This window comes from Doryrhamphus excisus, linkage group LG7 (assembly GCF_037039965.1).
Source record: "Doryrhamphus excisus strain RoL-2023G ecotype Guam linkage group LG7, RoL_Dexc_Guam_v1.1, whole genome shotgun sequence".
NCBI lineage: Eukaryota > Metazoa > Chordata > Actinopteri > Syngnathiformes > Syngnathidae > Doryrhamphus > Doryrhamphus excisus.
The window spans coordinates 809,595-824,915 of NC_136363.1; the positions used below are offsets into that span (position 1 = coordinate 809,595).

At 46.0% G+C, this 15,321-nt stretch overlaps 2 protein-coding genes across 3 annotated transcripts in view; one reads left to right on the forward strand and one right to left on the reverse strand.

Moving 5' to 3' along the window:
• ctnnal1 (catenin (cadherin-associated protein), alpha-like 1) overlaps nt 1-1,974 on the reverse strand; it is a 34,137-nt gene extending 32,163 nt beyond the window's left edge. For both annotated transcript variants that reach the window (XM_078791836.1, XM_078791835.1), the window contains exon 1: nt 1,610-1,974. In XM_078791836.1, coding sequence (XP_078647962.1) covers nt 1,610-1,705 — 96 coding nt within the window. In that variant the 5' untranslated portion in view covers nt 1,706-1,974. The remainder of the gene's footprint in view (nt 1-1,609) is intronic.
• Nucleotides 1,975-9,299: 7,325 nt separating this feature from the next.
• Nucleotides 9,300-15,321, forward strand: part of elp2 (elongator acetyltransferase complex subunit 2) — a 43,213-nt gene continuing 37,191 nt past the window's right edge. The window contains exons 1-10 of the mRNA XM_078791842.1: nt 9,300-9,473; nt 10,090-10,168; nt 10,462-10,532; nt 10,597-10,744; nt 10,836-10,913; nt 11,094-11,158; nt 11,229-11,295; nt 11,738-11,908; nt 12,000-12,095; nt 12,191-12,291. Of these exons, the coding sequence (XP_078647968.1) occupies nt 9,342-9,473; nt 10,090-10,168; nt 10,462-10,532; nt 10,597-10,744; nt 10,836-10,913; nt 11,094-11,158; nt 11,229-11,295; nt 11,738-11,908; nt 12,000-12,095; nt 12,191-12,291 (1,008 nt within the window). The 5' untranslated portion in view covers nt 9,300-9,341. The remainder of the gene's footprint in view (nt 9,474-10,089; nt 10,169-10,461; nt 10,533-10,596; nt 10,745-10,835; nt 10,914-11,093; nt 11,159-11,228; nt 11,296-11,737; nt 11,909-11,999; nt 12,096-12,190; nt 12,292-15,321) is intronic.

Sequence of the window (15,321 nt, forward strand, 5' to 3'; positions counted from 1 at the left end):
CACTTTTGACCTGCAAAATGAGACCTTTTCATTCAGCAAAGGGGGGTCGGGGGTGGGTGGAGTCTTCCAGTAGAATGGGGGCAGGGGGGGGCATTCACACTGGTCCCCTTTGGCCTCCCCGTGGCCTCCAGCACAACAAGGCCTGATTAGCATTTACAAGGCCCATCATATATGACTGGGCTTCCCACAGAGTCATTTGGACCGCCACAAATAGATTTGGAAATGCTAAAGCTACTTACCATTAAGAGACGTCTTCAAACTTCGGACCGCCGAGTCGGATTCGGGATCCAACACATTTTAAAAAGATAAATCGCTACTCTAAGGTTAGCGGCACAAACCGGAAGTGTTTCTATGCACACAGGGGGGCGTGACCAATCACAGTGACGTGTGTGTACCTGGAGGCGGGACCGTTGACAACAGACCATTTACACGGGAACCAAGAAATCCTAAGAAATCCAGCTGGGTAGGTGTTGAATGGAGCGTGTGGTTCCACCTCCGTGCAGCAGATGGCGTTGTAGCTCTGCTTCTTAATTTAGTCTTATTTTGTTGCCTCTTTATTTTTTTACTATTTATATTTTTTTTGCTCACTTTTATATTCTCAATGAATGCTTAGCATTTGTTTTGACTGGTGCAAATGCTCGATTCCCAGCATTCACATATTTTTTCCACATAACACCGTCACGCATTAGCCTTTGGCTAAATACTCTGACATGTGATATCTTAAGTGTGAACGATGGACTCGCAGCATAATAACACACAATAATAATAACAACATTCATCAATCCGCATCTGTGCTTTTCGAATGCTAATGATTGCTTTTATTTTGTTTATACAACAAATGCCACTCTTGTAGCATCCACACTGCAACAGCGTCAGGCCAATAACGTCCATTTTAAAGAACGCACAGAAAAGACAAAGATGTGTTTGTTTCACTTAGCATTAAAGTTGGGTAAAATTAAAAAAAAAAAAGCTTTTAACTTTAAGGCTTCAAAGCGTGACGGTTCCACTTGTAAATGCTTGAATCTCAGGTTTGTGATGCATGATGGCCCATGTTAATGTGAAGGTTTGATTCCCAGCATTCCCCACTGACAGTGTGTCAACACACAATACTTCAGGGTAAAACGCCGCTTCTCGTACTACACACTGTATTTTGTATAGAAATACATAGAAGTACCAGTACTGTACTGACAATACTGACATTTATATGCAGTTGTAAACAAATATGGAGGAACAAATGGAATGGGAATGCTTGACTCTCAGTATGCACCCATTCATTCATTCATCCATTCATTCATTCATTCATGGAGATCTTCCCACCCAAAAGTGGGAGTGGGAGCAAACTTTTAGGAAACTTTTGGCGCCGACACCAACACAAAGAGGGGTATACACCCAGTACATGTGTCGTAAAGGTGGGGGGTGTTGATAAAAGCACACCGTGTTATGTAATCTTCCAGGTTCTGCCCAACAACAGCCAAACTAGCAACAAAAGTGTGCGGGGGGCGGCGGGGGTCGGCGGGGGTCCTGCCATTCCCAGGCTAATAAGTACCAACATGTGCGGAAAGTGCGCTAAAGTCAAAGAAAGCCGACTAAAGAAAAGAAACGGACTCACCTGCGACACCAGCGGGATCAGCGTCTGCTCCACCGAGCGAGTTTTGATTTCCAGGCCGGAGTCGAAGTTGCCGTGGCCGCACGGAGGTGAAGCCATGCCCGCCGAGCAGCGCCTCTCCGCCCGGCCCGAGTTCAAGCGCGACGCCGCCGCCGCCGACTTCGCCCTGGAGCTCCGAGCCCGGTGCCGGCGGTGTACGGACGGGGAGGACTCCCTGCTTCACCTCGCCGAGGCTCCGCTTAGCTTTTAGCCACGCCGAGTTTTACGGCGCTCCTTCTTCGACCCGGCGTGGAAGTTGACTGGAGCTCGGCGAGGCGGAGACGACGAGTTTATAGACCGCCGACCGCGGCGCACCACCCTGGGCAGGCGCGTGCACGCTCATGCATGCGCACGCACCGTGCAAGTGAATGTGGAGGCTGGGTGGGTAGGTGGGTGGGTGCGCGCCATGTTTGTGCTGCCTGACCACAATGTTGGCAACCTCGACGAGGACTTCAACCGCAACACATCAGTGGTTTTTGTCACAAGTCTTTACGTTCGTGTAAATGAAATACACTTGGAAAATCTTCCAAATAGGACATAATAGGAACATATGACATGAATCCGTTCCAGGGTCAAGCTGCGGCCACCATAGAACTGCTATAAAACCCTTCACAAACAATGTCTAAAGTCACATTCTAACATGCTTAGATGGCATACCAGTGTCAAAAGAAGTTTAAAACCGTTACCGCTTACTGGTCTCCACAGTAGTACAAGTAGAAGTAGTAGAAGTAGTACAGCAGAAAAAGTAAAATTAACTGTTATGTAAAACATAAGTGGTATAAAAACCAGCAAAAGATTATTTTAACTGTTTAACTGCAAAAAAAAACGCAAAATCTAAAAAGTACAACCAGAAATAATTTTTTCCAAGCGTAAAAATAAGAGGTAAAACCAGCAATGTATTGTTAAACAAGTGGGGGTAAAAGTAATAAAACCCAGTGTAAACCCAGAAAATTCTTAAAAAGTTGTACATAGTTTCTCCTTGAAGATGATTAAAGTTTCTATCTATTTACAAGTGGCGCAAAAAGTAGTAAAACCAGAAAATAATTATGTTTTTAATTGTGACAAAAAATAGTAAAGCATAAATGAAGTAGAGAATACTACTAATAATAAAGAAGTAGAGAAAAGTAAGTAACGATTGTTTTAACTGTCACGCAAGTGTAAAAAGAAGTATTAAACCAAGAAAAAGACATCCGGCGAGGGTTCACATATCTGTCGTCTGTTCCAGAGTCAAGCAGTGCCCATCATTAAGGCTCCTGCACGCCAACCACTTCTCCACCGTGCAGCCCTGTTAGCAGGTTGTGAAGAAATAAACATACTTTTTTAGCCCGTGTTTTTTCTGCACGGCGTTCAAGTGATTAGCATACAGGCCTCACAGCCAGGAGACCCGAGTTCGATTCCCCCCTCGGCCATCTCTGTGTGGAGTTTGCATGTTCTCCCCGTGCATGCGTGGGTTTTCTCCGGGTACTCCGGTTTCCTCCCACATTCCAAAAACATGCTAGGTTAATTAGCCACTCCAAATTGTCCATAGGTATGAATGTGAGTGTGAATGGTTGTTTGTCTATATGTGCCCTGGGATTGGCTGGCCACCAGTCCAGGGTGGACCTTGCCGCTCACCTGAAGACAGCTGGGATAGGCTCCAGCACCCCCGCGACCCTTGTGAGGAAAAGCGGTAGAAAATGATTGAATGAATGAACCCTGCAAACAAAAGCTAATGATAACTAATGAGCGTGTCGTTGCAATGAAGTTCGTTATAGATGCTAAATTCTACAACATAAAATGGATGGAGTTTTTGCATAACGGAAGTCCTCGGGAGCGCTTGGGAGTGTGTCCAATCACAGCAGGGGGGGCATACCAAGAGGAGGGCCAGGGGTGGAGTAAATTCAACATACGTTTGGGTCGGTCCCATGCTTCTTACCGCTATTTATTTCAAAGCCCACAGCCATGCTTTAGTACAACACTGCTTGTTTACATGTATCACACACACATGCATGCATGCACACACACACACAGACACACACACACACACACACACACACACACTGTAAGGGCATGCAAGGCATTTGGCTGCTTTGGGTGTTTTTTGTGCCACTTTGATGAAGAGATAATAATCTGCATGTTTCTCCTTCATCGCCCCTCAGGCTCTCTTTGGAGCGTCACCGTGATAACAAGCTCATTGTGCCGCGCACACTCCTACCCCCCCCCGCCCCCCCAACACACACACACACACTATAGACCATTCCATTCTGTTGGCGCTTGATAAGTTGTAGAGGCGAATGGAGATAACAGAAGGAGATGCTTGTGAACGTTAGCTGGGAAATAGTTAGGTTATCTAAAAAAACACAAAAGAAGCGTGCACAGTGCTGCAGTGCCCCCCCCCCCAGCCTACCCTTCCCTGCACATACCCCCCCCCCCTGCTGTGAAACAGGCTTGTTTTGCTAAACAGTGTCTCATTTGTTCCAGAATATTCAATATTTACCCAACTGCCTCTAATCTCTTTTAGGCACGTTGCATTTTTTGACAACTTGCCTGCAAACTTCTGCAAGCAGTGTGTGTGTGTGTGTGTGTGTGTGTGTGAGAAAGGTACAAGGGCACCACTGTTTAAGCTACAGTAGAATAGCCCTCAATAGAGAAGGCCTCCGCCAAGGCTGACCTGTTACGAAAAGTCAATTGTGCTTGTTCAATTGCATTTTGGCTAGTTACACTTTGTGCAATCAGCAGCACGCTCTGACAATAACCAGGCAGTGCATGGCAATAAATGTCCAATTAGCTTATGGTGGAAGAGCAAATCATGTTATTATGAACAAAAGAAGACACAATGAACCATATTAAAGCCCAATTAACTTGCTAACAAATGATGATTATGAGGATGGGGGCTGTACCATTTTGATAAACGGGGGAAATGTCAAAAAGAGAAAAATAAACTTTCAACAAAAGTGAACTTTTTTTGGTCAAAAAGACCACATAATATTCCGTAACAAATGTCAAATCAGGAATCAAGTCTCATATTTTGGAAGATTTCCTTGTCATCTGAGAGCGAGTATGCTACTTCCTGTGACCTGCTGAATTACAAGGGTCGTTAGGGTCACAAGAAGTGGACTTTATTATCTTTTTCAAATGTCAAAAAGACAAAAAATACAAGTCAGAACAATTGGAAAGTACTGTTTTAGACTGATTTTGTTGTGATCTGATAGTTAGCATGCTACTTCCTGGATATTGACATAATATGTTAAACTGGACTATACCACTTTCCCATGACAGCTTACATTTTAAAACCATTTTTAAAAATCCTCTATGAAAAGTAAAAAGTACTGTAAAGTCATATTTAGGGGTGATTTTTGTGGTGATCTGATAGTTAGCATGCTACTTCCTGGTTCCTGGATACTGACATAAGATGTTAAACTGGACTATACCACTTTCCCATGACGGCTTACATTTTAAAACCATTTTAAAAAATCCTCTATGAAAAGTAAAAACCATTGTAAAGTCATATTTAGGGGTGATTTTTCTGGTGATCTGATAGTTAGCATGCTACTTCCTGGTTCCTGGATACTGACATAAGATGTTAAACTGGACTATACCACTTTCCCATGACGGCTTACATTTTAAAACCATTTTAAAAAATCCTCTATGAAAAGTAAAAACCATTGTAAAGTCATATTTAGGGGAGATTTTTCTGGTGATCTGATAGTTAGCATGCTACTTCCTGGTTCCTGGAGAATGCTAGGAAGACACAGGAAGGACCATACCACTTTTCCATTGTCACAAAGATTAGACTATTCTCCACAGTGGTGAAAACACACGTGCCACATTTTTTTGGGGGGGGGGGGGTAGTTTCTGATCATCTGATACTTAGCATGCTACTTCCTGGAGAATGCCGTGAGACATTAGAAACACAAGGACAGTATTGTATCGCTTTTCCATTCTGACTTTAATGTTAAAAAAACATAGAAATCCTCTAAGAAATGTGGAAGCAAGCACGTTTTCTGCGTACCTGATAGCGAGCATGCTACTTCCTGGTTCATGCAGAATGATGTGAGATGTTTGAAATGCGTGCCCAGGAATGTTCTATACCTTTTCATTTGGATTAACACAGAACATTTGGGAAATGAGGTTACATTTACGTGACAAAAACGTAGCAAAAAGGGATTTTTGAAACACGTGGGCATGATCAAAACAACTACTGTTGCTGAAATGACTCAAATGTAATACGCATGCCAGGCCACTAGGAGGTGACGTGACTTACATGTAAGCTTGGCCATCATTTCAGTTTGAACGATTCTGGCTCAGATTCTGCGTTTCAATACCGATTCCTAAATAATCTCGATTGCGATGCATGTTTCTGTCTGCCTCAATGTTGGTGTAAGCTATTTTTCATTATTATTTGTTATCAACCAAAACACATGTTGCATTGAGCTGGATCATCTTTTTTATGAAGTTAAACCAAACTTGTTGGCCTCTTCTTCATTGGTGTTGGCGGCTATTTTGTGTGGTCGACCAAGTGGACATCGAAACTAGGAATCGAAATAAAAACATTTGAGCAATCCAGGAGAATGGAATTGTGAATCCCGACTCTACTATTAGCGTAGCATTTTCTACCAGCTCACAGTCAGCACTCGTGCCCTCCAAAAAGCACTCATTTGCCTTTGCAACGTTTCATGGAGATCGGTTGTGTAATCCAAAAAAAAAAAAAAAAAAACCCAAAGAAGTCCGCCTGGTCCTCACAAGGTAGCAAAGGGAGCACATGGCGTGTCGTCCCTAAGCGCTTCTCGCTTTTTGCAGGCTCTTTTGGGAAGTGCTGACTTTCACCCCCGCCTGTCCGCGTCAGTCCTTCGGGCAGATTGCGGGACAGCAACTGCTGAGCGCAGAAGACAAGGCTGTGATTTTTTTTTTTTCTTCTTCTTTCACCGGCACGTAGCGACATGTAAATTGAGCTCACGTCGACAGTTGAAACTGGGATTAGACAGGGAGGGTTGCCAGGGAAACGCACACCTTGCATCTCCCCCGCTTTAATAATTCCAGCATGAAACGCCGTGTTTCACATCCTATGTAAGCATATTTGATATCTTGGCTATCTTGTGTTTTGTTGCTGCTGGGGAAAAGCGGATTTGAACACTTGAGGCTTACCTGGTCCTGACAGGCACCTTCACGTGAACTTTACCTGGCTAACTTCAAACTGGCAACATCTCGTTCATGCACTTGTTTTTGGGGGGGGGGTTCTGTGTGCTTTTATTTTGGGTATTTACCTCATTTTTTGTTTTGTTTTGGATCCCGCAGCGTTTATGCGATGGCAGCACGTGTTTTGTGGTATTTGGCTTTGGCTGATTGCTGACTTTGGAGCGTTTAGACATGGCCGCGCGGTAGCCGCCGTAGCCAAATGTACAAACAACGAGCATGGCTAATGAGGAGCAGGTCATCTGTCTGCCAAGCAGCCGCCCTCGGGCAGCAGCCGGCTAATTGAACGACTCCGACACAAACACACGCAAAACAAAAGCAACAAAAGACTCTTACATCATCACATTAGCAGCTTGCTTTTCATTGTCTGCATGCCGCCTTAGGTGTGCATACGCAGTATAGTAAAACTACATGCAACAACTACATTCACTTCAAACTAAATGATATTATTTGATTTAAATTAGGGATGTCCGATATCGATATTGTCCATCTCTGAATTTCTGATACAGATACCAGTCAACACCGACATGTCTAACATGACATACCTCCTGTGGCGGAATGAACACATATGTTGTATATAGCATTTTGAAAATGATCGGGAAAAAAATCTGATACTGATATCAACTGATATCACATTCTTGTACTGATATCAGGACGATAATTATCGGATATCTCTAAATTAAATCCACTATTCATCTTCTACCACTTATCTGCGATCGGGTCGCAGGGAAGCCCAGACCTCCCTTCCCCGGCTACTCCGTCCAGCGCCTTCTACGGATCCCGAGGCGTTCCCAGGCCAGTTGAGAGGGAAAGGGAGAGCCCGGCTATCCTACAGAAAAACCTGAATTTCAGCCGCTTGTACTCGTAATCTTGTCCTTTCCGTCTCTACCCAAAGCCAAAAGTGAGGGTAGGAATGTAGATTGACCCGCCCGGAAACAGCACTCCACCCTTTTCCGGGCGGGAACCATGGACTCGGCCTTAGAGGTGCTGGCCACTTCACGTTTGGCTGGGAAATTACTATTGTTTCATTTGTTTAATAATTTTCATTCTTATTATTATTATTGGGTGATGCACTTTAATTCATTCATTCATTTTCTACCGCTTATCCTCACCAGGGTCGCGGGCGTGCTGGAGCCTATCCCAGCTGTCTTGGGTTGAGAGGTGGGGTACACCCTGGACTGGTGGCCAGCCAATCCCAGGGCACATATAGACAAACAACCATTGCCACCCACACTTTGCCTCAAGAGGTCGCCAAATGCATCATAGAGTGTCTTTCATGCTGGCAGCTGTTTGGCGGCCATCCTCCCAAGAGGAGATCCCACCTTGCTCTGCCAGTTCAGTCCCGGCTGAGCCACGAGGAGGTGGACCCCCGACTGAGTTGGCGGCAATCTATACACCCCGTGATGCCGTTTTGTCTTTGTCACGTAAACACAAGTCAAGACAGATACAACCCGTTCGATTCCTCCACCCGCATCCCTCCACTCCTGTCCTTGTTGTCATCCTCCATGCAGCTTAAGGCTTCCATGCACTCCATCTTCTCCTTGATCACATCAAACGCTCGCCTGGCAACACTTTGTGACAAAAGTGTCGCCTCAACACTTTGAAAAAACCCGGCGGCTTTATTTTGGAACAAGCTCAGCTGCCTGACTGGAAGATAGCTCAGCTGTGACCAATTATTCCCAGTCAACACTTGGAGAGGACTTAAAGGGAGTGTGACGTGTCGATAGAAGGGGTTATCTTGTCTGGTGATGCAAACAAATATGACATTTAAATAAGTGGCATGCACATTTTTATTCCACCTGGCTCAGGCGAGTGCTTAAAGCGGTCTGTGCTACTCAGGGGCTTTTAAAATGAGCCAAGTGGGGCATTATTGTTGGTTTTAAAAATGACATTTCATCTGTGCAGTGGCAAGAGCAAAAGAGCTTTAAGGTCTTTAGCTCCCCCGAAAAACCCCAAACTTTTGCTGCCATACTCCATTTTAGATACATAATTGTTATATCTGCAAAAAAAAAACACATTTCATATTCATATTGCTGGCCAAATTCCCTTTTGGTTACATCATTTAGGGATGGTATACAAATGAAAGCAGGGATAGTTTAAAACACACAAACCTCATGGTATCACACTTATTATTATGTACAACAAACATTTAAACATATTCATACGTATAAAAAGCTTCGTAAGTAGGATATGGCCCCTTTAAATAAACCTGAAATTTACAGTACAGTAACAATGCTACACTTTTAATTGCTTTATCTTTTGTGAATGTATTTTGCCCCCTACTGGACATCTTTCCATGTTGCACCCCAGTGAAAGAAATGTAAACCAATTTAGATTTGTTTTAGATTACTATTATTACTAATGTTATTGCCAGTGATATTACTACACGATTATTAACAATATTCCCAGTATTATTGGTAGTGTCGTGACTTGAACAGCAAGCTAAAAGGTGCGGAACGTTTGTTCTCCAACGAGTGTTTTACTACGATCGCTATCACTGTGACTCCATTTCCAAGCTGTCGAGATGGCGGCGCACATAATCCAAACATGCCATGTCGCCTGCTCCGCCAACAGGACCCCCAATGTTGTTTCTTGGAGCCGCGGTGGGACCATCGCTTTCGGGACGTGCAACTCGGTGGCTTTGTACGACCCCCAGGTAGGGAATAATGGGATTTTTCATGGCTTTCTTATCTTTTTCCACATCTCAATTACGTTTGGGATAAACATTTTGTAGCTACGACAGCAGACACGGGTCAGTTCCTTGAACCTGGCGTTTAATACATGAGCTTTTATCTCATACATCCCTGCCTACAAACGGTACATGTCACAAAATGATCCCGTCATATCAAACATGTGCAAATGAAACTTAATATCGTGAAAGACTAATTAACAACTTGGAAAAATATACCTCGTTGGCTGCTGGTAGTAAAATGAGGTCCTTAAAGTCATGGAAAACCACGTGACTGTTAGCTTCCCACTTAGACTGTACTACTTCCTCCTTGGTCCTTCAATTAATGCTGCCATTTAGCAGCACAAAACAACAATCTTTAGTTCCGCCATGGCAACAACGAAAACATACACAATAAATTAATTAACTTATTTGTCAGCTCGTTATAGTAATGTGCAATCTTTTAACCCGTTTTAAAGCTTCAATTAAATACTTTATTAACTAAATTCATGAACTCATTTAAGAATTATGCTTAGTCGATTTCTGTAACTTACACGTTTTACCATGCTAAAATTATTATAAATTATTTCTGTTTTTGTCGTAGGAAAGAAGGGTTGTTTGCATGCTGAACGGACACACACATCGAGTAAATGCAGTCCAGTGGGTCCATAGAGAGAATTCCGGTGAGTATGATATTTACACACACTGTATGATTTTAAACATGTCCCTCGCGTAACATGTGGCGAATGAGGAACGTCTTCATGCCGCAGTTTGAGATAATTGTGTACGGGATAACTTTAATTTAAAGTTAGTGAGAGAATATTTGTGGTAGTTTGGCAGCAGGATGTGGCGGTTAACGAGTAATACCGCAGCCTCCCACCAGGGGGCACTCATGCACCGCTGTTTTAGACCTCACCGCAAGATCAGATTGAGCCCATTAGAAATGTAACATATTCTGTTGCGATTCAAACCGCAGCTCCTGAGAGCCACTTGGTCTCGGGAGGCTCAGACGGCCGTCTCCTCATCTGGGCGGCTAAAAATGGAAAGGTAAGGGTCTCTCGGGTCGCTGGTTCTTTGCCCTTAAGAGTTATACTAAAGCCAAACTGTGCAGTTTGTGCAGCTGGTGGAATGTAAAGGCCACACGGGTCCAATTTGTGCCGTGGATGCGCTCTACACGCATGCAGACACGCGCATCCTGGTGGTGTCGGCGGCATCAGACTCCACTGTCAGACTGTGGCTCTGCAGTGATGCCAAGCAGGGTATGAGATCCAGTGCCTTGCCGTATGTGTACACACTGTTCTGAAATGACACATTTTCAAGTGTAATGTTATTTTGGTGTCTTTCCTCCAGCTGAGTGCCTCCACACGCTGTCATTTGGCAGTGGCTTCATGATGGATGTCTCCCTGGCCCTGCTGCCAGGCACCAAAGGTAGTTTCCTCCATTGACGCTCATTATTTTTCCCTACTTGTCATCCATATCAACGTGCACCTGCACGACACGCCGGAGGGCCCTTGCACATTCCTCACAAGTCTTTTGTCGAGTGGGGGGGAGAACATGCGCCGCCTGCTGCAAGTCAAACTTCTCCCCCGCCCGCTCTGTCTCCTGCAGTTCCTGTGCTGGCCTGCGGGGGTGACGACTCCCGGGTTCACCTGTACGTGCAGTCCCGCGATCAGGTAAGCCGACTCGCTCGTGCCGTAAAGCTCATAAACTGCATGGCAACGGTTTTGACTTTTCCCACCGAAGCTGAGAAGAGTCATGACGCTGCAAGGACACGAGGACTGGGTTCGAGGTGTCGCATGGACGTCCGTAGGTGAGATGACTCGTTCTGGTACGCTCCATACCGTTACCAACGCTGTGAGTTTGGGGTCTGGGCGCCAAAACAAACATTACATTCATGGGGTGGCCACATCATAAAGACCTCCTCGCTCCATCTCGTGGCGGCAGTGAGGTGTTGCCAGTGTCAGTTTTCTCCCCCACCCCGTTGTTCGTCACATGTGGCCATCGCTCACGCTCGGAGACAGCGGCGCGTGTTTTGCTAACCACCGTCTGGAGTGTATTTATTACTGCAGTAACAAGGCGGCATGTCACGTCCAAGTGTGAGCTCCTCGGTGGTTCCCGTGCATTCATTTATTTGTGGCGGGCCACAACACTGCTGTTCATTTCGCTTTGACACAACATATGTGTATATCGTGCATCCCGGTGGGATACATTGTGGTCATCTACGAGCAAACGTGCGTCTGCGGCGGGTGCAGGTGGTGAGCTGCTGTTGGCCAGCTGCTCGCAGGACTGTCTCATCCGAGTGTGGCGGCTGTGCGCCAAGTCCGGGAAGGATGCCCGAACCTCCACCGAGGAGGAGGAGGAGGAGGATGCCGACAGCGTCATCAAAATGAAAGAGGACGTTTTCCAAGTGCAGGAGGAGAGAGGCGAGTGCAGAGCATCGTGATTAAGGCAAAGATGGCGGCGCTTTACTTTGTCAATGTGTCCCCCACCTCTGTCTTGTTTACACGCTCACAGATGTGCCCTCCGTCTTCGCCGTGTCTCTGGAGACGGTCCTGGCAGGCCACGAGAACCGGGTCTACGGAGTCCACTGGCAGCCTCCATCTCACGCGGGTAACCCACGTTTGAAGATGCAGCCGCTCGCTTACGAGACAGCCCAACATCGAAACCTAATGAACGTGGACTTTGTCTTTTGTCTCCCCCTGCAGGTGGCAAACTGCAACAGCCTCTCAGGCTTCTCTCAGCCTCCATGGACAAAACCATGATCGTCTGGGCTCCCGAGGAGGGGTCTGGGGTGTGGGTGGAGCAGGTGAGTCCACGCAGACACACGCCGGTTCTCCCTTTAGCGCCGTCCATGCGGCCGTGGAGGCACGCTCAGGTTGGCCTCCATCCTTCACTCACACGTATTAACAAACACATAAGGCCTAGGATGGGTCTGCCCCCTCCAACACTCCCCCCGCCTGTCTTCCTCTCCAACGTCACCAGCCTTCCCCTCCTCCCGCCACCTCGTCTCTCCCAGCTCCCGACATCTGCTGCCGTGCCAGAACGGGGCTAAATTTAACACAAGCGTGGATGGCGACCAAAGTCTAGCTGTCCTCCCTGGCCCCCTGCCCCCACAGCATTATCATTTTTATGCCAGTCTCACCCAGAAGTGTCAAGGTGGACCTTAATAAGACGGCTCAATTAAAACTTAGCTCAGCCTTTTTTTTTTTTTGCATTTCTGCGCAAAATGAATTGAGAACTCTAACTCTGGTGGACATGAAGTTAGGCGAGGAACCACCCAGAACGAAATAGGAGGAAATAGTAGAGGCTAGCTCAGAAGAGTTGACGGAGTAAAAACTGTTGTGTGTCAGTCGCTACCGGAGACGAGCTAGAACACCACTATCTGTATCTGTTCATCCATACCCGGAGTGGGTGGGGCATAAACCAGGAGACGATAACACGAGGGGTCACGAGGGCGGAGCAGGAAGAGCAAATAGATGATTACCGATCATGAAGAGATATGCACGTTTTTTTGTTCGTACATTATGCATTATATGTACAGAAAGCGTCTTCACGACAAAGACGTGTCAAAAAATAAACGTGCTTCTCGTGTTTCTGTCACTCAGAACTTCCACGTGGTCACCGGCCACTCAAACCGTCCTTACTATCTTCTCTGCTGTCAGTGGAAGTCGTCATTTGTCGGCCTGAAGGTCATATTCTGTCAACACACCCCCGTAATGGACGACGTGGGTAAAAAAAAACAAAAAAACAAGCTTGCTTAATGCAATTACTATCGCTTAGCGCCATCCAGTGGTCGCAATTAGAACAGCAGTTAATTGTATCGAAAATGCAGCTTATTTTTATGCTTTACAAAAATCAAAATTTGTGGGCCTGATCTGGCCCGCGGGCCGTATGTTTGACACCCCTGCTCTGTAGTCACCGGTACTTCACGTCTAAGGCATGAAATCACCGCCGCCAAGCGCGGTAGGGATGGATGGGGGTGGCGGCGCTACGACAGTTAGCCAACCCACCCTCGCCGCCGTGCTGAAGAGGAAGTTGTGCTTATTTTTCTTTGTCCAATTAAACGTGAGTAGTAAGCCGCCGTGGCATCACACCAGGCCTTTCTGTCATTGTTAAGGCTCGCTGTCCTGGCGCAACAATTTTCTCACGAGCGGGTGGAACGCCATTTCCTCTCTCGTGTTTGTGTTTTACGGCTACGGCAATCGTACCTTGGGACACATTTCTCTGGCTTCCTCTTTTTCACTTTTAACGGGGCCACAGTTGACCTTCCCACAGGAGGGGGGTTGTGGTATCTACAATCTCATCCATCTGCTTTGACTGATATTAGTATTGTTTATTAGGTTAATGACGGGCGGTGAGTTGGGGGGGGGGGCGATAACATCTTTGAATTTCTTGCCACTGCTATCTGATATTTGGTAAAAAGGGTTTTGTGTACTGGTGTGTAGTTGGATATTTGGATTCGGTGTGCAATTAGACAACGGGCAGACAGAGTGTGGACTCCTATGTCGCAGCTACACATGCTAACTTTCTAGATCTTCCAGAATCTGCACCTATTCCAGCTATATTTCCAAAATGCTCTGTGTTAATTTATCACACCAGGGCCCGCCTCCGCTGCACTGTGATTGGTCCCACTCCCAAGCGCTCCCGACGACTTCTGGACTATTGCCGAATCCCACATTCTAATTTAGTCGGTACCAAGTGCGGACAATGTTGACATGGGTAGTTGAAGTACGGCCATGACAGGTTTTCTGTGGGACTTCCCGCGTTTAGCAAACACTGGCTATCGCTATCCCGTACCCGAGCTCACACTCGCCGACACGGACGCGTTTCAACCTTTTTTCGCCAACGAGGCAGATGTTTCCGCTTGACGCCAAGGCGTGTTTAGTCCAGGAGGGGGGCAGTCGGTTCGTGTTTGTGACGACACGCCGCCATCAATGAGCGGTCCTCACGTTGACGTTGCGCTTCCAACGTTTCATTCCCACGACCAATTTCAGCGAGATATTTGGCATTTAACTGTGGATTCTGTTGTTGTTGGACAATGTAACGCACAAATGATAGTTCCATGCATAGGCGATGATGTCACTTTTATGAGAGGCAAGTAAGGCGACATTTTTTGGAAAAATAGGGTACATTTTCCAGACAATGAAGGAATGTTTGTGGTAAACTTTTCGACAGGAGTGTGGAAGTTTCTTGGGGAAAAGAGCAGGGTTGTCGGGTACGAGTCCAACAGCTCATTTGTTGGTGTATTTTAGGGCTATCTGACTGAATGCAGAAGAATAGTTCTTTAGAGGCTCAACTGGTGTGACTGAAACACAGGACCACAGGTGCTTTTTTTCAGTGAGATGATATATTGTAAATGGGGTGGGGGTGTGGGGGGGTAAGGTGAACAAAATGACAAAAGCACATTTTCACAACACAGAGGATGACAGCCATCTTTGTCAAGTAGCTGGTGTAACAGCTTGATGAGTCTCTGGTGTAACGGTGGATTGAGGAACTCCACTGTGGAGGAATGCTCCTCCATCCTTTAGCCCCCTCGACGCTTTAGCCCACTATCCACTGAGAGTCAAAAGGAAAGACAGTCCTACCCGTTTGCTGCCACTGAAGGCGTCCTTGCTTGGTGCAGAACCAAAGCCGTCTATAAAAAAGCTGACCTGTACAGGCCAGAAACAGGCGTCAACATGTCAGTCAAGATTTACAAAATGTACCGGTAAAATTCCAAACAATAACATTTCCAATTTCATATTAAATACACATGTAGCAGCCGTAGACGTGGCCGGTGAAGGGAAAAGCTTACCGCAAAAATGCTTTCTTTAGGTTTGATTTGTGAGCATGGCGC